The 21,134-nt window shown below is 37.9% G+C and overlaps 1 protein-coding gene across 5 annotated transcripts in view; it reads left to right on the top strand.

Annotated features, from left to right (window-relative positions):
- The window catches only part of LTBP1 (latent transforming growth factor beta binding protein 1), a 2,555,437-nt gene that overhangs the window by 1,274,207 nt on the left and 1,260,096 nt on the right, over window positions 1-21,134 (top strand). For all 5 annotated transcript variants that reach the window (XM_044058988.1, XM_044058973.1, XM_044058980.1 and 2 more), the window contains one exon: window positions 6,774-6,842. In XM_044058988.1, the coding sequence (XP_043914923.1) occupies window positions 6,774-6,842 (69 nt within the window). The remainder of the gene's footprint in view (window positions 1-6,773; window positions 6,843-21,134) is intronic.

Genomic DNA, 21,134 nt, shown 5'->3' with positions numbered 1-21,134 from the left:
GGCATTATTGCTTCCTTATGAGATGATATTACAGCTATAATACTCTCTGAGTCAGTCAGTAAATGAGGATATCATATTTGCTATAGCAGTAGTTCAGGTGCATAAATTGGAAAAAATACAGAAACTCTTTGCAAAGACCCTGGAAAAAATTGTGGGCTTTAGTTCCCAACCTGTTAATTCTAGAAGATTTTATACTTTATGCTTCAGCTTGTATTATTCACATAGTAGATACAATAAAGAAATGGTTTATCATGTTAAATGCACTAATAGTTAAATTAAAATCCTTTCAAGATTGACAAATTTCTAGATCTGAGAACCCCTCAGTCATACAAAACAAACGTGGTTACTGACAAATAAAGGTGAATAGGGTATTTTGACTTCTTCTTACCCATACTGTTTAATTATCTAATTCTGTCTGACTGCAAAAAACGTTCCACTGGCTATTTGTCTCAGTGGTTCATGTAATTAAGAACTGTAAAGGTGCCAAGAATGGTGAAACTAGACTTTGATTAAGTAAACAGTTTCACTGACTTACTAGGGCTATTCTTAACTTTATGTAACTGTTGCCGTCCTTTATTAGGATTACTCAAATATGTCCATAATTCCTTTAATTTGATTATAATTTATACATACTGATAACTTGTAAAAGACTGTGAATTTTGTGTTGAGACTGATGTAATACATACCAACTGCCAAAAAAATACAGGTATAGTTTCTTAATGGCCCTGTTCATACATCAGGGTACATCATGTATCTTAATGAAAGCTCCTTACATGGTGAGTGGCTTTTAATATAGATGTAGCATACAGTCAGCAAAGCTGGACATCACACAGTCTGCTGCCCACTATGTTGTAAAATGTGCTATCAAAGAGAAGCATTTTCCGTATGTGTTGTTAATGTATGATACTGAAGACAGAGACAGACATTGCATAGTGTTGGCACAACAAAAGTGAGTGAGAGATGATTCTTTTGTTGTTCATAGTCGGATATTTATATATTTTATTATGACTGATTACCCAGAAATCTAAACTAGAACTTTCCCCTCAGCCAAGGTGCAAGGCCATCTCCCAGATCAGCATTCTAAGCAGCAGGGTGTGATGCCCACTGTTGGAAAAATCCAAAGCTACCTGACAAGCACCGGATAAGGACTGACAGAAGTGATGACAAACATCTTCTGTGCTCAGTTAAGCTCAAAGAAAAGTATTATATTCCAGGGCATGTGTCTTTTTTCATTTCAGAAAAACTATCGTTTTTGACTAACCTTTGCTTAATCAGGCTGTTATGTCTTTGGAGAGTGTAGACAAAGGGAGTTTTTAAGCATTTTTCCATGATTCGTCCTGAAACTATGCTGATTTGACATGATGGTTTGTGTAGTACAGCTGTCCATAAACTTCTCCAAATTTTGTGAACTTATTGAATGATGAATAAACTACATGAAAATCATTAACTACTATGAAAATAAAAACGGAAAGAAAATTATGACATAGTTCATCACCAATATTCACTTTATGTTTTTTGACATATTGCTGAACTAAATTAAGAGCATAAGCTACAAATTATTACAAAGTCTTCAAATCCTAAATAAAAGAGTAAAACAATGGAAAACAAAGCCTGTATGTTGAGCTGTAAGATCTTGTAGCACAGGAAGGATTGCAGATTTATTTAGAGTCTTAGATTAGCAAAGAGTTATTAGCTCATTGCATCCGAGTGACGCCTTCAGGTGGATCTGCAGTTAACACCTACTGACACCTCTAGGCGTCAAATATTGCTTCTTCATATTTGTACCAGTAATTCCAAAACCATACTATGTACAAGGTTTTAAAAGATTTCATCTTAAAGCTTACACAAAGGCAAACTTATTTGCATTAATATTTGGCCTTGGCCTAGTGCAGGTAAAGAAATATTAACTGTTGTTTTCATGATATTAATTTATATTTGACGCACTTGTTCAGAACTCATTGTAAGCACTAAATAAGTTACAAATTACTACAGCACTCAACTTTCCTCACTTGTCTAGAGGAAAACAGTTTTTAGTACTTAATAAATAAACACTTATTCAGGCATGTCTAAAGGTCAGCTCCCGGTGTTTTCTCCTGTCTACCTGATTAATCTGGACATCTTGGGACAATGCAGCAATTGCCTCATGTACACAGACAATCCTCTCCTCCTACCACCCAACACTACGACCTGTGAGAGATGCACTTATATAGCCAAACTGGAAGCAAAGCTCTCTTCACCAAAGACTGGCCTAGACAGTCAAGAGGAGAAGGTAAACACTTGCACCGCACCACACTCATCACATAGTCCCTCAAAACCTACACCACCAAAACACACACTCACAGAAGCACAAAACACACACCTACATTCACGGAGGCTCTCAGTACAAATTTGCCCAAACAACATAGACCTCCAAAGCAGAAATGCAAGCAACCTCCACCCCCCCCCTCAACACAACCCAAATGACGCATAGCCCACATACAGAGTGTGCCACTCAACTACAGCCCATAAGGCATAATGTACCCAACACTCTAGTCATAGGTGACTCTGTAGTCAGGCACACTGATATTCCACTCACCAGGCTAAACAAGGAAAAAGTTACTGTCAGGTGCCTGTCAGGTGCCAGGATCCACCACATAATGCACGCACTCAGGTCACTCCACAACAAGTACAAATATGACTCTGTCATTGTCCATGTTGGTGTGAATGACCTGAGACGTACCTCCCTGGACTACATGAAAAGAGACATGGAGGAGCTCTCCGATCTTGTAGTCCTGGCAGGTATGACCCTAGCCCTGAGTAGCATCCTGCCGTCACCCAGAATGACACCACAGTACAAGGACAAAATGACTTGTAACAATTGGCTAAGCTTCTGGTGTCATTCTGAAGGAATCCAGTATCTGTCTGCCTGGGATAACATGATCGACAGACCACGCTGCTTTACCAGAGATGGCCTGCACCTGTCGCCCTTGGGATTCCGGATACTGGCAAAGACTCTTGCCACCCCTATAGTGCCTTTTTAGGCAAGGTTCAAATGACAAATTCAACACTGTAACAGGTACAAGCAAGCAAAATCTGAGGGTAATGCTACTCAATGCTAGACGTCTAAACCTCAAAATGCACTCACTCGAGGCACTCCTTAAAATGGAGAACATTGACCTGGTTCAAAGCTCTAGAGAGCACCCCTGCATTACCAGGCTATAATTCATACAACACCTTTCGGCCACCAAACCCGGACCGAAACACTAAAGGTGGAGGCGTGTCCATATTCATTAAGGATATCCACACCTCCAAGCTAGTTGCTCAGCATAATGCATCCGAGATTATCCAAATTCAACTAACTCTGGGCAAAACCGCAATCCAGATTGTAGCTTCCTACAGACCCCCCACCATGCCCCAGGATTCCCACTCGTCTTTTCTTGATACACTGGAAAATATTAAGGTGCAACCCAACACTCTAATAATGGGTGATTTCAACTACCCTACCATTAACTGGGAAAACTACTCATGTACCAACTCTTTTGCTCAACGTTTTCTAGAAATCATCAATTCCAATGCCTTGGATTAACTTATCCACACCCCCACCAGGGGCAGCAATATCCTAGACCTGGTCATCATCAACATGGGTGACCAGTGTTCCACACCAGAGGTCAGCTCATCGTTGGTCAGATCCGACCACAAGCTAATCACCCTGGACATCCACATCCCGCTCCCACCCCCCATTAGGAAAACAACCATAAAAAATTTCTCCAAAGCTAACTTCACGCTTCTTAAGACAGAAGTGGCAAACTTCACGACACCCATGCAGATGGACAATAGAGGTACGACTGCTGAATCCTACACAAATGCACTTTATAAGCACTTACACCAGTGCATGGATCATGCTATCCCTAACAGAACCAAGATGCTAACCTCCAAAAAAAGGAAGCCAATCTGTTGGTCTTCTGCCATAAACAAACTCTACAACAGAAGAAAGAAACTGTTGCAAACAAGAGTAAAATCCCACGATTGGAGGAGTTCCCTGGTCAGCCTTAGTAAGAAGCTGAGATCCTTCATAAAATCCTCCAAAGCTAGTTATGAAAACAAAATTGCCACTGATTCTAAAGACAACCACAAAGCATTCTATAGCTATGTCAAGAATCTCAATGGCAGCACTCAGATCTGCTCTGAGTTACAGCACAATGACACTAAATATACAGAATCAACTGATATTGCCAACATCCTGGCAGATAGGTTCAGTGCTAACTTTACCCCCCTCTCACCCCCTAAAGGGCCCATCTTTATACCAGAAGAATGCAAAGTTCCTGTAGTCACGGCTGCACAGGTAAAAACCTCACTCTCCAAAGCCAAGAACACAGCATCCATGGGACCTGGCAACATCTCAGACTGCCTTCTACATGAACTACAGAATGAACTGGCACCCCACCTAAGTACCATGTTCAATCATAGCCTCACCTCAGGCTTTTTGCCCATTGAATGGCACACCACAACAGTTATCCCACTCCACAAAGGGGGGGGGCACAACAGACCCCAGGAAGTACCGCCCCATTAGCTTGACGAGCCTCGTCTGCAAGGCCATGGAACGTGTCATCATGGAACTCATAAACAAAGACATTGGAGCTCTCCAAACTCTGGAACCCACACAGTTTGGGTTTGTAAAAGGCAGATCATGACTCCTAAACCTGATAGACTTCTTTGAAGTAGTCACCAGAGCCATAGATGAAGGTAAGATGCTTCACACAAATTATCTTGATCTTGCCAAGGCGTTTGACACCATCCCCCACTCTGGAATTATAGATAAACTCACTAAACTAGGTATAAATCCCTATGTCACAAGATGGGCTGCCAACTGGCTTACTGACAGAACCCACACTGTGAAAGTAGCAGACTCCAAATCAGACTTCAGACCAGTGACAAGTGGAGTACCATAGGGTTCAGTCCTGGGTCGTCTCCTGTTTGGTATCTACTTCTCTGAAGTACAGCCTAACACAGAAGGTCTTTGGCTAACTAAATTTGCAGACAACTGCAAACTAGGAGCCATAATCGAAACTCCTAACAATGTGGACATCCTACAAAAGGGCCTCACTGAGACAGATGCCTGGTGTCAAAGCCATTGCCTCAAGCTCAATGCCATGTCATCCCCTTTGGTAAAAACTCTGTGTCTACTTAACACCAAAAGTGTGATAAGAGACCTTGGGACACAGGCGGACAGTAGTCTCTCCTTTGATAATCACATCACCACAGTGGTCAGGAACTATATGGCACACCTCATCACAAAAGGTTTCTCATCCAGAAAAAAAGAGGTCATTGTTCCCCTCTAGTCATCACTCATTAGACCCATTATAGAGTACAACGCGCCTTTTGGTATGCACCTCACAAGACATCTACAATAACTGGAAAGGCCGCAAAAATTCCTTACAAAGAGGATTACTGGCCTCAAACAGATGCCTTACGCAGACCGTCCCAAAAAACTCCAGCTTTACTCCATCGCATATCGCCTACTTAGAGGCGATCTCTGCCTAACCTACAAAGCTATGTCAAACCTAGAGCTGTTGGACATGCTTCACTTAAGAAAACCCAATCCCTCCGAGTTACATGCACTAGGGACCTAAACCTTGTCACCACAATAAACAGAACATGCTGGAGGGATAGATTCCTGTCCCAGAGACTTCCCATACTTTCGAACAGACTGCCTATCTATGTCAAACAGAGCTCCTCATTAACACTCTTCAAGAAAAATCTTGATGATTGGATGGGTAATAGGAAATTCACCCCGGGGATCACTTCTGTGGTTCTGCTTGACAGGGGCACAGGAAAATAATTTTCTTGGGTGGCGAAAGCCAGGGTACCTTTTTGGCTAGGCTTGTATATGCCCTAGGGCCAATAGCCTAGTACCTACCTATGAACCTATGAACCTATATAGATATAATTTACACATTTTTCTAAATATCTCATCAACCAAGTAACACACGACTCCATAGCCTCATATGAAAGCTCTCAGCTAGACAAGTAAAATGCTGCTGACAGTATGTGTGTAACTTGAGTAGTTACTGAGATATTGTAAGTTGTTAACAAAATATTACGTACTACTTACTGTGTTTACTGTGAATTCTAAAATTCAGTTTAAGACCTAGAACCTAAAGAATACTACCACTATAAGGACAGTTTGTGCTGAAGGGTTTGCCATTTATACTTCATAACCCCTATGATTCCAATGGTACGAACATTTATTTGAAATATGAAGACATAATTTTATTCTGTCAAAAGGCTTAGGCTCCAACCATTGGAAGTTACAGTGCAAACTTCCTGAGCTCCATTGGAGTGAATGGGTTTGCTATGTGTTTCTGATTCAGGAACTGGAAGGGGCTTTTTCACTAAAGTCATAGAAGTGCTATATTATTTTGTTCTGGAGGACAGGTTGAGTTGCTGCAGATCCTTTTTGTCCAGTTACTTCTTATTAGTTTGGTATGCTGCACATAAGCAAACTTTCTGAGCACTAAGTGAATATAAAATACTTATTGGAAAGGTTAGACCTTTTTCATCCTTAATTTCAATGATAATGCTTATGGGTGCAGTCATTAACAACCACCAGTGTAGTGTACTGCGATTATTTATGAAACCAAAGTTCTTGTTGTTGCTCATTTTCCTGTAGTGAGATTGTTTTATTATATATTAAGTACATTTTATAGTAATGTATTGAATTAATTGACACATACTTTAATTGATTCTTACATTTGTGGCAGTTTGCAGAATAATTGATGTTTTCTTTATTTCAGCGTATTCTGGATATGAGCAAAGAGTCTGCCCCCGTGGATATAAGCCAATTAATGCTACTTTCTGTCAAGGTAAAATATTCTGCATTCCTGTCTAGTTTTGTGTACATTAGCAATACAAATACCACATCAGTATGGAATACCAAAAACATTCTTTTGTGTGAATTAAATGATTATTTTGTAAACAAAGAAGCTGTTTATGTTTAGTTTAAGTAAGAACAATGGACAATGCATTACAGAGCATTAAAATGTGGATCTTCATGTGAGTTTAATAACTAAATAGATGTGGCCTTATGCAGGTTACTTTATATTTAAGTATTATGGATACATGCAGCTAAATAGTGCATCTGACAGAGTCCTCCTGCTTCAGTGGAAAATGTTTACTAAGCAAGTATTGTTTTAGTGGAATTGAATTTGAAAACAGTCTGCAATATGTAGTCAAAGCTAAGTACTGCTCAGTTTTCACTTGTGTTACTACCTTGAAGTCTTTGCCTTTTGCAATAGTTAGTAATTCTCATGTCGGGTGGCTTAAGTTTAATAAGTAGGATCCAGATGTAGGATGTGGTCTAAACTCCATGAGGTGTCTATACTGAAAATTGAATTCTGTGAGACCTCTGCATATGACTTGACATGTTAATGACTATAGCTATTGTAGTTAAAGGGTGCATATGCATATGCCATATCTAACATTTCCTGCTTTAAATCTATATATAAATGTATAGTATACTGTTTATATATATATATATATATATATATATATATATATATATATATATATATATATATATACACACACACACATATATAGCAAATCTCTTTCACTCTCTATATATACATGTACATCTCTCTGCATCAATACCTACCAACAATAAAGTTATTTGCTTACATTATGCTTCCCACGGGATCATCATTATTCTAGTAACGAGGTCAATTGTTTGCCTTCCCTGTACAAAAAACATTGACCCATATCTGGCAATTTTTGCAGCACCTTTGCCATTCTCTTAGCTAGTATAGACTTAAATGTTTTGCAATCGTAGTTTAAAATTGAAATTGGTCTATAGAAGCTAGTTCTGAAGACTCCTTACCCTGTTTAGGTAATACAGCCACCACAGATTTTTTTTCCAAGATGCTGTAACTGTCCCTCCTTTTAAATTATTGAAAAATAAAACCTTCCAGAATATTATCAGCTTCTTCCCTCTGAACTATCAAACTTCCTTAGGAATACCATCTTATCTTAAATATCTGTCCAATTACATCAGTACTTTTGTTACCTGTCACACTGCTTCTGATGAATTTTCTGACTTTACAGTATTAATGGGGTAGATTCATAGTCCAGTGCAGTAGTGTGGTATGAAGTGAGTGCCATGCAAGCAGACAACACAGTAGCACTATATAGTCTTGAATATAAAAATAGCTGTGAATGGTGTGAGTAGCTAGGTAAGTGTAATCCAAGGAGGTAGACATAGTGAGAATTAAACTTTATAACTGAAATAGAGAGACATAGCCAAAAGCCTATGAAAAAAAGCTAGTCTGTTCTCTGCTCCATATTGCACTAAACATGTGAGAACATGGTAGAGCAGAGAGAGGGAAGCATGAAACATTGGATGTATTGGTGAGTAACCACTGTTTGCATGGAAAGAAATATAGAAAGATGATGGTAAGAAGCAGTGAAAAGGTACCAATATGCTAGACACATATTGGTTCATTAAATGGGGTGAAAAGGGGATGAAAGTAAAAAAGGGATATCTCAAGCAATGCATACACATCATGAGCAGTGTAAGGTAAAGCAGGTGGGAGCAGGGTGTTTTTTTTGGGGGGGTAAACAACATTCCCATATATAGAGAAAAAAGGGATGACCGGTTGAGTATAAGGAGCAATAGGGAAAGAATGGAGAGGAGTAGGCAGCAGGACAGGGGGCAACACATAGACAGATAAACCAAAGACAGACATGTGGCTGGGGATGGCATGAGGCACAGGCAGTCAGCCAGCTACTAATCAGCTCATGGTGATTTTTTTGGGGTCCAGTATGTGATGGCCATGGGTCTAGGTAGCTTATAGAAATGGCCACACTCACCCCTGGTGACCTTATGGCATCAGCCAGCCTGTCCAGGGAGTCTGCTACTTATTGGGAGAGGGGTTGCTTAATAGAGATCCGGTGGGTCACTGCCCGGTCAGCAGCAGCCTCCACAGCTCACTTCTGATTTGGCATAGCCATGGCCATAGACTTGGGTAGGTTACCTGCCTGGAATGGACCAGAACCCTCCCCAGATGAGGTACTCATATCCAGTTCACTTGTTGAGGTGGCAGAAGGCTGTGGTTGACATAGCTGTCACTCAGGTGGACCATAGAGACATGCAGAATGGAGATAAAATTGGGATACCTGACATCAGTGGTAAGTGAGCAAAATAATTTGGCAGATATAAAGCAGGAATGTAACACATAAGCTACTAATCCTGCTGTGCCAGGAGATTCCATCTTCTGTGGCAGCATTCTCTGCACCCTCTGCCTGTGCTGAAAGGCACAGTAGAAAGGTAAGTTATGACGTAATGCATGTGGGTTTGAGGAAATGCAAAATACAATGCAGCAATATGATCCCACACATATGTTCAAGTAAGTGAAATCCTGCCAAATCCCATAGCCTAACATGCTACTATAGCAGTATAACCAGGTATAAATCAGAAATATATGTGCAGTCTCCAGTTAAACCAGAGTGCAGTCTATACTACTGCAGTTGTTAATAAAAGAATCAAGGCTACAATAATGCATTTAGTTACAGGAAGTCCACAAAACACACCTATGTGCAATGCTGCACAAACATGAAAGGTGGCCACCACACCCCAAATGCACAGTCTCTTGCCTGGTACTGCACAGCTAAGGGAAACAACAACTGGAACCAGCTTCATATTCAGCAGTCACCCAAAAAATGTAACCTGGGAAATACTGTAATTTGTCAGATGAAATAAAAACAGAGAAGCACCTGTTGTAAACAGAAAAAAAACTTTATTAATAGCTGGGCAATACTTAACAAATAGCAGTACATGCTGTACCATTTAGGACATTCTTGTCTAACGTCTGCTTCCCATAGCTGGAGAGCTTCAGGGTAACAGTAATTCAGGACACTGTGTTAGTGCCTGTATTGTTAACCAGTACAAGGGATTTTGGTTGCTCTGGACAGAAAAGCTACCTGGTCACATCAGGTATCAACCTTCATGAGCAGACCAGTATGCGACTCTAACAGCTATTCTCTGTTGTGGCTTTGTAGGTAGAGGAGGTAGAGCATATTGTAATCTCCTATGGACACTAGGCAGGCAGTGTTCATAGAGCACTAACTTCAGCAGCCATCTCCTTGGATGTAATGCAAAACAGTCTGGTGTTACAGAATCAGGAGTAAGTATCCATGCTATTAGGTTCCACACCATGAGAAACATTGGAGGTGTGTTGTGGAATCAGGTGTCAAATAAGTGCTTGTGGTAACACTACCCCAGTTACAAACTGCTTTCGAATCCAAACTTTTGTGTTACTCTGCATCATCTTGATGGTTGTAAAATTAATTTTCCTGACTTTCAATATTACTCTGTGGCAGCACTAATGTAGATGCTGTAAAAAGATGGCATCCTGTTCCTGCAATGTGTTACAGCATGCATCATTGTAGTACATCATAGGATGCATACCTGCATCTTATTGTAGTGTGTAGCTTTGTGGTGCATTTCAACATGGACAGTCAAGGCATATCATTGGATGTATCTCTTTGTCCTGTAGTAATATGCATGTTAATGGCATTTTACAAAATATTACCTTGTGGCACACGGATGATACATGACATATTGCAAAATGCTCCATTGAGGCATAATATTTTACACATTCATATTATTGTATGTCATGTTTGTGGTATATTACAGAATGCAGCTGTACGGGATATAAAGCGATTACATTTCTGTAGCTTATCGCAGAATGCCACCTTGTGGAATATAACATAATACACCCCATGACCTTTTTACAGTATAACTTTTCAGGATGTCGTACAGAATGCAGGTTTAAGATGTCTTGCCATTCATTGTTGCATGAACTCCTTTTATTATACTACAGGATGGAAATTTCTGAGATATTGCATAACATGCCACTGACGTTTCTTATATACTTACACACATTTTTGCAGCATATTATGGAATGCAGCTATAAGGCATAATGTTTTATGCATCCCCGCAGAAATCCTACAGTCCATTGTACTCTATAGACGCAATATTATGTATTTTGTCAAGGCATATTGCAGAAATCAGCTTTATGATACATTGCAGAATGCACTCCTGTAAACCAATGTGACATGCATCCTACATATTGCTGAACTAAAAAGCAGTTTGCTGTATTAAAGAATGTATTTCTGTAAACTAATGTGACATGCATCCTACATATTGCTGAACTAAAAGCAGTTTGCTGTATTAAAGAATGCACTCCTGTAAACTAATGTGACATGCATCCTACATATTGCTGAACTAAAAAGCAGTTTGCTGCATTAAAGAATGTATTTCTGTTGCTTTTTTCACTTTGGATTTTTGAGGTATTTAAAAGAAATGCACCCTTGAAATAAATTCCAGAATGCATCTTTGAATATTATTATGAAATGTAGGCTTGTGAAATACTAAAGAATGTGCTCTATTTAATCTATGTTTGTTGGCTATATTGCTTATTGTATCACATAGGCACTGGGGATATCATTTTAACCTCCGTGATGTCTTTATTCAGACTGTTTTCTAGAAGGAATATGTGTTCTTGCAGCAAAAAATAGCATATATGTATATATATATATATATATATATATATATATATATATATATATATATATATATATATATGGATTCACTTCATAACACTGAAAACTCAAAACACTGAAAATGAGAAAACTTCATAATATAGAAGACCAAAACACTGAAAACTCAAAACACTGAAACTCAAAACACTGAAAATGGGTCTACTTCATTTCCCCTATGTTCCAATTGACTGACACCCATTTTCCCGAGACCAAATGACTGAAATTTCATTTAACAGACACTTCATTTGACTGACACTTCATTTGACTGACAAGTATTATTGGCAAGTAGAATATATAGTTAGGGGGGTGTGGGAGGTGAAGCCCCCCACTTAATTTCATAATATATTGTTTGGTTTTGCTTTCATATTGCTTAGTAATACAAAAGTAAGTGGGGGACTTCGCCCTCCACACCCCCCATTGTGGGGGGCTGTGCCCCCCACAATCCCCCTAACTATATATTCTAACTCCAGGGTCACACTACAGTGGGGAAGGGGACATATTCCATTTATTTGCGAATAATACTTGTCAGCCAAATGAAGTGTCGATCAAATGAAGTGTCGGTCAAATTAAATTTCAGTCAAATGGAGTTGGGCAAATGGGTGTCAGTCAATTGGAAGTTAGGACAATTGAAGTAGACCCCTGAAAACATATATCATACATATACTGAGTTTAAACAACATACATCATAGAAGTTTCCACCAAGTGTAAACAGGGGGGCTGTGCCCCCCACACCCCCTGCTACTTAAATATATCAACTCCAAGATTGCACTTAGTGCAGTGAAGTGCTTACACTTGGTGGAAACTGCTATGATTTATGTCAGTATATGTATGGTATGTGTTTTCAGTATTTTGAGTTTCAGTGTTTTCAGTTTTCAAGATTTTGAAGTTTCGGTGTTTTGGTTTCAGTGTTTTCAGCTTTCAGTGTTATGAAGTGAATCATATATATATATATATATATATATATATATATATATATATATATTTATACTATTCTTTTGTGTACCCTCCTACTGAATTTGTTGTTGTGCTATACTACAGGATGGAGCCTTGTGGCATTTTACAGCATGTACTCCTGAATCCTCTAGTGGTACAGATTGTTGCAGTGTACTGCAGAGTGCAGCCTGGGGTTGTATTATGAAATATAGTCCAGCTGTGGGTTACATAATACATCCTTCTTGTAGCCCTGCATTTAACAAGCCTTGCTTAAAACTCTGTGCATTTCTGTTGCACTGAATCCATCAAGATCCTTCATACCAAACATTACAATCTGAAATTTGCTTCCAAGGCATGAAGTATAACCAGTGGATGTTTAGCACTGTTAATAGTACTGTATCTAAGACTGCATCTATATATTATATCTTGTAAGAAATAAAACAGTGCCATGCCATAGGAATGTCTGAATGTAATCTGACGTTGTCAAAGGGAAGTTAAGGGGTAACAGAAATACTTCTGTTCAAAAGATGAAATATACAAATCAGGCATCATATACATGGTAGCCAACATCTTTTGTAATTACCCAGCTATATTTTGTTAACCACATTGATATTTTTACGGGAAGTTTAGAATAAATATTCATAAAGATCCATAACGCATGCATTGGTTTTACCAATGTTGTACATTATGTGATTTCCACACTTCATGTGTGAATGTGTGTTAAACAGCTATGGAAGTTAGCACCATGCCATTGTCTAAACAACAGAACTTGCATCCTAAGGTTAATATCAACCTTACCACAACCCATTACAACTATAATGCCACAAATGCAGCTACTGATAAAGTATTCCTTGTAGCATAATGTAGCCTGCCATGATGGCAGCCAGCCTGACACATCCTTTTGTAATCATTTACAAGAATAGCATTTGTGCATATGGGTGTAAGGTATCTCACAGAGACACAGGCACACATACATACATCTACAGATTCATGCGCACACACACATGCACACACCCAGACACGCGCATGCGCACAAGCACACACACAAACACACACACACACACACACACACACACACACACACACACACACACACACACACACACACACAAAGTTATACTATGGTGATGTGCTATCTAATGAAGCCTCGCAGTAGAGTTTGACAACAAACCCTGCTTGTATGATGTGCAGTGTCAGTCACAAATTTACACTGTGGGCTGTAATAACATGTACAGCCTTTATCTGTCATTTAAAAGTAATGCAGACCAGTGCTAAGTGAGCCTAAAATGCAGCTGTTTGGCCAGCCTCTAGTTAGTATAAACAGAAGTTCATTGTGTCAAGCCTTAGACATCTGCTCTTTGGTTAGGTTGTAGCCACTGTAAACAGCAATCTGTTAGCCATTTGAGATGTCAGAACCTGCTAAAGTGAGTCCTGAAACATGAAGACTGAATGGCTGAAAAAACTGACAAACATTTCTCAGAATATTCCCTTTACTCCAAGGCATGGCAGTCCTGGAGTTTGTATATATAAGTTTGGGAAGCATAACAAAAATCCCTGGCACATTGGGACAATATATATGATGCTGTCAGGTTGGCTCCCTATTAAAATGTTGGAGCTCATAAAGCCGAGTCTTGAAATGTCAAAAAAACCCTGAAAATACAGGAGAAAAGCAAATATTGAACAATTCCTTCCTTCCTTAAACTTGTTTTTTTGCAAAAGGCAAGACTCCCTCCCTCCACCTGCTGAACTAGTATTCATCTACTCTGACATCAACATACCTTAGATAAAAGGGAGTATTCCAAGAAATGGTGATCTTGGACTTAGTATGTGTAGGTTTGGATTTTCAGTCACTCGGTCTCCACATTTTAGGACTCTGCATTGTGACTCAGCAGTTCATATGATTACCTGCTGGGGTGATTCACTCCATGTTTCCCCTTTCCTTTCCAATCTACTGATGGCAGCGGGACTCCCAGCCATGTAAGATGGTACCAGGGATAGAAGTAATTGGAGAAATACAGAGTAGCTGATGGTCAGTTGGAAAGGTATGCAGCAAGGGAAAAAATAGCAGTAAATGATAAGTTCAGATAGACAAGAATCCACATTATATGTACTAGCCTGCCTAGGAGTTATACCTGGGTTGATAGCTGTGGAGAGATTTCTTGCGAGATTGGAAGAGACATTAGTGGATCTTTCTTTCTCACATATATGAGTTTATAGCTGAGTGATCCATAAAAGTCAGAACATGATGGGGCATTAACCATTTTTTTCTTTTCTTTGATGCAAATATTGTGAATATCTGATACTTCAAGGTTAACATATTGTAATAATTTTCCTGTTTATTGCTGTTTGTCACCTCTGTCATATAAAGATTTGGCTTCTTTTATGACTACTAAACATCAGATTTATATTGGAAATAATGGTTCTCTACTTTATCTTTCCATATTGTAGGGGCTGTGCTTGAAGAAGGTCTGCATGGATCAGTGCTTTACCCAGTTAATGCTGTGAAACATTCTTCCAATATCTTTCACGGCCTCTCAGAGTAATTTTGCCTATCTAGCAATGCCTTTTTAATTTTTCTTAGATAAGATGATTTGGCTAATTTAATGGTTGTTTTGGATTATGTTGATTCTGTTGTTTTGCAGGAGGTATGTGTTTATACATTTCTGGACATTGAGATTGGTTTCAGTCATACCAGGCCCTGTCCCTCTTATTTATCTGGATCTTCAACTCACTTGATTCAAGGACAACTAGTCTTTTATCTTACTCTTGATGGAAGTAATCTACCCTGGATTTTTTTTAGTATGTCTAGAAAGTGTTTAAGTGTTAGAAAATGTGTCATCTCGTCTCGTAACTAGGTTCAATTGAATTGCATCTTGCTAGGCAGGAGGTACAGTTTCTTTCATGGGAGGAAATGAATATACCACTTACATAAACTGGTTCAGGTTTCGTGAAGGAACACACTGAAAAAACTAGATATTAGCTGCTGAGAGAGGTTAGAAGGCTCTTAATGCTAAAGTACCAGTCTGGCCTGTTAATTAACTCATTAATTCTGACAGAAAGAATTGTCCTGTGGTGCTAGTTCTGTAGGCTGCTTTGTCCCAATCAGGCTCATAGCAATTGAAAAGCAGGCAGCACTTTTGTTTCCCTGCAACTTATCTCAGTACTGAATTTTCAGCATTCATTGCCACATTTAAGCACAGTAAATGCAAGAAAATGACTTCAGCTGAGCAAGAATGCAAAAAGCTGCTTTTCATGTTCAGCTGAAATTATTTTTCTCGCATTTAATTTTGCCATCTGTCTCTCAGTTCTAAGTAATTGCAATCTAGCCTGCCTGCCTGCTGTCAGGAATTTCACATTGAACTCACTAACACCTTCTGGTAGTCAGTTAATTGAGACAGCATTCAGAAGGTCTATTTCCAGTCTACCTGTTCGATGTATTTGGAAGTCTGATGATTTGTTTAAGATCACATAAAACCATAACATGAGAGAGAGAGGGAGAGAGAGTGAGAGAGAGAGACAGAGAGGGAAAAGGTTGTACGTTCCCTATCTACTTCAAGGATAAAGATGTTGCATGAGCACTCCTGGATTGCTTGTTCTAGAACAAGTTCTAGCACCTTAATGGAGAAAGAGGGTAGAATTTATGCCATACCTACACAGAGGATACCATATCTCCTTCGCATGAGCAGTGTAACTAGCCAGTTTGGCTCATCCTGAATTTGGAAGAGATGTTTTATAGCAGCATTAAGCAGCCTGGATTTCTGAGATTTCTAGTCTTTTATTTATGAAATGTGTCTGTTTCTCCAGCCTTTCAAAAACATCTGAGCTGGCTGCTAATATGCACTTTATTGTTTAATTATGTAAAACACAGGTCAAAGACAAGACTATTTTTAGATTAACAGTGGCTCTAGCTTCCTTCTGCACCACTCTCCCTCTGAAGCATGCCTGAAGAGCTGCCGTGATGAAATGTTTTGTGGTAGTTTTCTCTAGTTCATCAGGTAATTTAACTTCTTGCAATAAACCTCCTTTTAAGGTCTAATAGCTGAGTATTCATATGCACATTACCTGTATTGATGTTATTTAGTCTGACATACTGACTTTTTATAATATTTTTATAGTACTAGGGGTAAAGTTTCAGGCATGTTTTACAGGGAGAATGGTGTAGAGGCTAGACCAATTATAAACAGCCATATTTTTGACCTATAAAACATAGAAGCTAGACTAAATATAAACAGCCATATTTTTAACCTATAAAACAGAAGAGATAGAGATCTCAAAGAAATGTTTGAACTAAAAAAGTAATGGTCAAGTTATACAAAGGCTCAGACAAGGTACTTTTAAGTCTTATGCATGTAACATGTGCAGACATACAGCAGAAACATTCAGTTTGTATTGCATGAATTCAGGCCCTTGTTAAAGTCTCCAGGAACATTTCAGTGTAGTTCATGTAATTTGTATTATGCAACAACATGTATGTTATGTGATTCATTTTATAGATTCATAGGTAAGTGTTAAGGCTAGCTGCCTTTGTGGGCCATTTGAAGCCTAGCCAATTTCTCTTTTGGTGCTTGAATTAACCTATTCTATTTGATGTTAGATTGGTGTTACCCATCCCACGGTCATTAATTGTATATGCCCCTAGTGAAAATAACTGGAATCATACCATAGATAATTTGAGGAGACCCATGCATGGAATAACACATTTAGGAGCTGCTTCTGTCCATTAGTAGTACAGGGGGCAGTCCTGGCGTAAATGTTCTGTTTCCCATCCATAGATGCATGTAGTGCTTGAATATGGACAGGGATGAACTTTGTTTTATGTGGATGGGGAGTTTGTTCCAGAGCAGCAGTATCTTCTGCGAGATAAACCTGTCCCTCCAAACCATGCTGGTGATACTGAAGAAGAGGTTTAGTTCCCTAGACTGAGTATTTCTGATGCCATTTAGTTTGCTGATGTGCAGTAAATCCATCAGTAATAGGTCAGAGGATGCCTTGTATCCCAGACACAGGTCACCTCTTAGCAGTCTGTATGATACCAAGTATAGTGACAGGGTTTTGAGTCAGTCCATGTAGGACGTATTGTTTTAGCCTTTAGTCCTTTTAGTAAGGTATCTGTATCTATATTGGTTAAGACTGCAAGACAGTTAAGAAATAGGCTATATGAGCATGTTCATAATATAAAATATAAAAATAAAGTCAGTGCCTTGACTAAAGAAAACATGCAGTGAAGTAATTAAAAATCACATTCTAGATAGTAATTAAGAAACTATCATATTGTAGATTTTAATAGTGAGAGCATTATGGCTTGAGTTAGGGGCCTTTTGAATGTAGACAGTGTCAGTGACAGGTTATTCCATATACTTGTACTGCTCCTGGCTTGAGCAGTACTACCACTTTTTAAAGTTTTATGAAAAGGGAAGTCCCTTACAAAAATAATATACTTTTCATATGCAAGGGTTTTCTATGCAGTCAGAAGTTCTTTAAAAGATTAGTAGAGGCATTTGGAAACTATTTATTCATTTATAGTTTATTTTAAAAGCTCATAGATACAGTCATTTTGTCATGTGACTTCAATCTTGTTTAAAAGGTGTGGTTTCCACTAATTATTCATCCTGTTGTCTCACTTTATTGGTATTTGGAGATGAAAGTGCTTAATAAGTAAAGTGTTACATTGTTTCTGTTGACTGTTGTGCAATAATCTCATGTTTTTTATACAATGAAATCACTGATATTTCATTTGGAAATATTGATTGTACAGATTTCCAACAATGACAGGTAGGTCTTTATTTCACTTTCCTTATTATTATGCATCACTGACAATATAAAGTACCTAAATATCCATATCAATAACCAATCTTCAGGAGCTGATGTTTTTCAACAGCAATATCAGTTGATATTAGTCAGTTAAGCCAATAAGAAGGATAATTATGGTCCAATTCTAGAATTTTTAGAATATTAGTCTCTTCAGTAAATTCAAGTGTAAATGAAATCTGAATAGAATATTTATTTATTTATTTATCTATCTATCTTTGTTTATCGGGAAAGTCCTACTGGGATAGAGCCCTTTTTCAGAGGAGGCCAGGGGAGAAAAGCTCCACATTTAACACCAGTTTTGACCTATACATGAAGTACAGTTACATGATATCAGAAGAATACAAAATGTAGGTAACTATAGATACTTCTCACTATCTCTGTGGTCCACCTATGTGCATTGTATATCTTTGTAAATATTGTAAATATGTACCTATTCTGAGTACCTTATATTCATATTATGCACTAGTACTATAAGATTTGTGCGATCTCCTGATTGTACTATGATATTGTATAGCAATTGTCTGTCTGCATTTACCTAATGTTTAATCTGTAAAAAATATATGTATTTCAGTTGTAACTTCTTGGAGCTTTTCTCCCCAGGACTCCGCTGAAAATGGGCACTAGCTGTCCAGTCAGATTATCCTGGTAAAACAAATGTTAAACAAACAAATAAATAAATAAATAAAATACATGAGAGAAAAAACTGTACAGCAGCTTACATAAACATCATTTAGAAACAGAGAATGTGCATAGCTTGAATATGTATATACAATGCTGAATATTCATTAGATATAGACACAGGCTTGTATACACAAAGAATGATATAACATTGCAAAAAATACTGTAATATTACCTGCAGTTTCTACCAATTACAATAATGAAAAGAAGAGGCAGCTTGATATGGAAATATTAGAAAGGGGGTAACTAGCTGTAAAGGCTATTTAGTGGTGGTATGTGGTGGTATGTAGTGGCATATTTGCAGCAAATTTGGCTATTTTATTGTAACACGTCAACTTTAGTTTTAAGAGTGGTACTGAGATTTGTAAAGATGGAAAATGCATATAGAAGGGAAGGAATTGAGTAGGTAGTAGCTGTGTATTTTCTTGCAGAGTCTGTGCAAAAACATTTTTCTCTGTATAGTGATCTTAATTTCCAGTGGATCTTTTCGATGGCCTGGAGTAGATGTTGCTTGTACTTAAGTTTGTCATCAAGTAAGACTCTGAGTAGCTTCTTTTGTGGTACACATTCAGTTTTTTTCTGCCACATGACAGAATTTGGAATTTGTGTTTTTATACTTTTGAGGGTAAAGAGCATTAGTTTTGTATTTTTGGGTTGAGGAGCAGGTTTGCATTGATGAGCCAGGATTCTGTGGACAGGAAAGCCTGTTGAGGGATATCTTTCAGGGTTTGTAGTGATTGTGCTGAGCAGATGACTACTGTATCGTCTGCATATTGAATAAGGGTTGCTTTTCAAGGAAAGTCCAAGTATAGAACCTTGGGGAATCCCAACTGTAAATGGCAGGAAAGATGAGAGGTCCTGCTTCAACTTAACTGCTTATTGCCTATTTGGAAGATAACTATGGAACCAGGTTAGAGCTGATTTGATTACACTAAAATATGCTACATATAAAAGTTTCCTATGTAATATGTGCAGCTAAATGTACTACTTAGAATCTACTTTATTTTATAGTATTGTAGTAGTTTTGTACTAATCTCACTCATGGTGCTTGGCAAAGTGGACTACCCAGGTAAACAAATGCCAATAAATAAATAAATAATACTGTCAACAGCTTTTATACAGGTCAAAAATATATGAGACTAGTTCTCCATTGTTTCTGTATTGATTAATGGTGTTGGTAATGCTAAGAAAGTGGTTGTTGAAAAACAACTATTTGGAGGAAAGGGAGAAGGTGTGGCCAAATAATTATTCCAGCTGGGAAATGAGCAGTAGCAGCGCTACTTTAGTATTGGTCAATGTAACATTTTAATATTCGGTAAATAACTCTAATGTATTTAAAATGCATTGGGACATTGATGTACATAATTATTTAATATCCACAAAATTTTCTTATCCATAATATTTACATTTTGATTCAAGATTCCAAAAGTTTTACCATTACATACGTGCTTTATGTAACAATGCCATTCTGTAGTCAGTATGCCTCCAGTGTACCGTCACTTTGAATGTACATGTCATAACGTACAGTCTATGTGTGAGGACCCCCCCCCCCCATTTTCCTGTGATCTAATACAGTATTGAAAATCAGTTCTGGTTTTATTTAGATACCAAATTAAATTTAAAAGCATTTTATTTAATTCTTTAGTATTGGTGTAACTTGACAATGTAATTTGAAATATATATGAGACTTTTTGAATTAATATAATATTGATCAAATTCAGTCTGTCTTAAAATGCAGACTGTATCTTATTAAAGTTGTAAATTCTTTCAGAAAACAAGTAATATTCTGATAGTTTGAATGATGTTATCCAAGTTTTAGACAATTTAATACCTAAATATCTCAGTTTTACAGTCACGGTTATACATATATTGATCCAGTATCTTTTGTTCTAACTTATTGTTTATTAATATTGTATTATTTCAGTCTCACTGAAGTCTAGGGATATTTTAATGTGCTACATGCATGTTCTATGGACGAATTAACCTTAGTTACAGTTAAAAATAATACATTATCAGCAATCAGTAATATTTTAGAATAAAACTCATCTGCTTTTAAACCTTCAGCATTTATACTATGTTGAATGGAGTTAGCTATTTGTTCTGTAACCAAACCAAAATAAAAGGGTGTACTACCA

The sequence above is a fragment of the Protopterus annectens genome, chromosome 1.part2 (genome assembly GCF_019279795.1).
Source record: "Protopterus annectens isolate FY-2018-M chromosome 1.part2, PAN1.0, whole genome shotgun sequence".
Classification (NCBI taxonomy): Eukaryota; Metazoa; Chordata; order Ceratodontiformes; family Protopteridae; genus Protopterus; species Protopterus annectens.
Note: the sequence above shows the minus strand (reverse complement) of the source record. Positions and strands in the feature narration are given on the sequence as shown.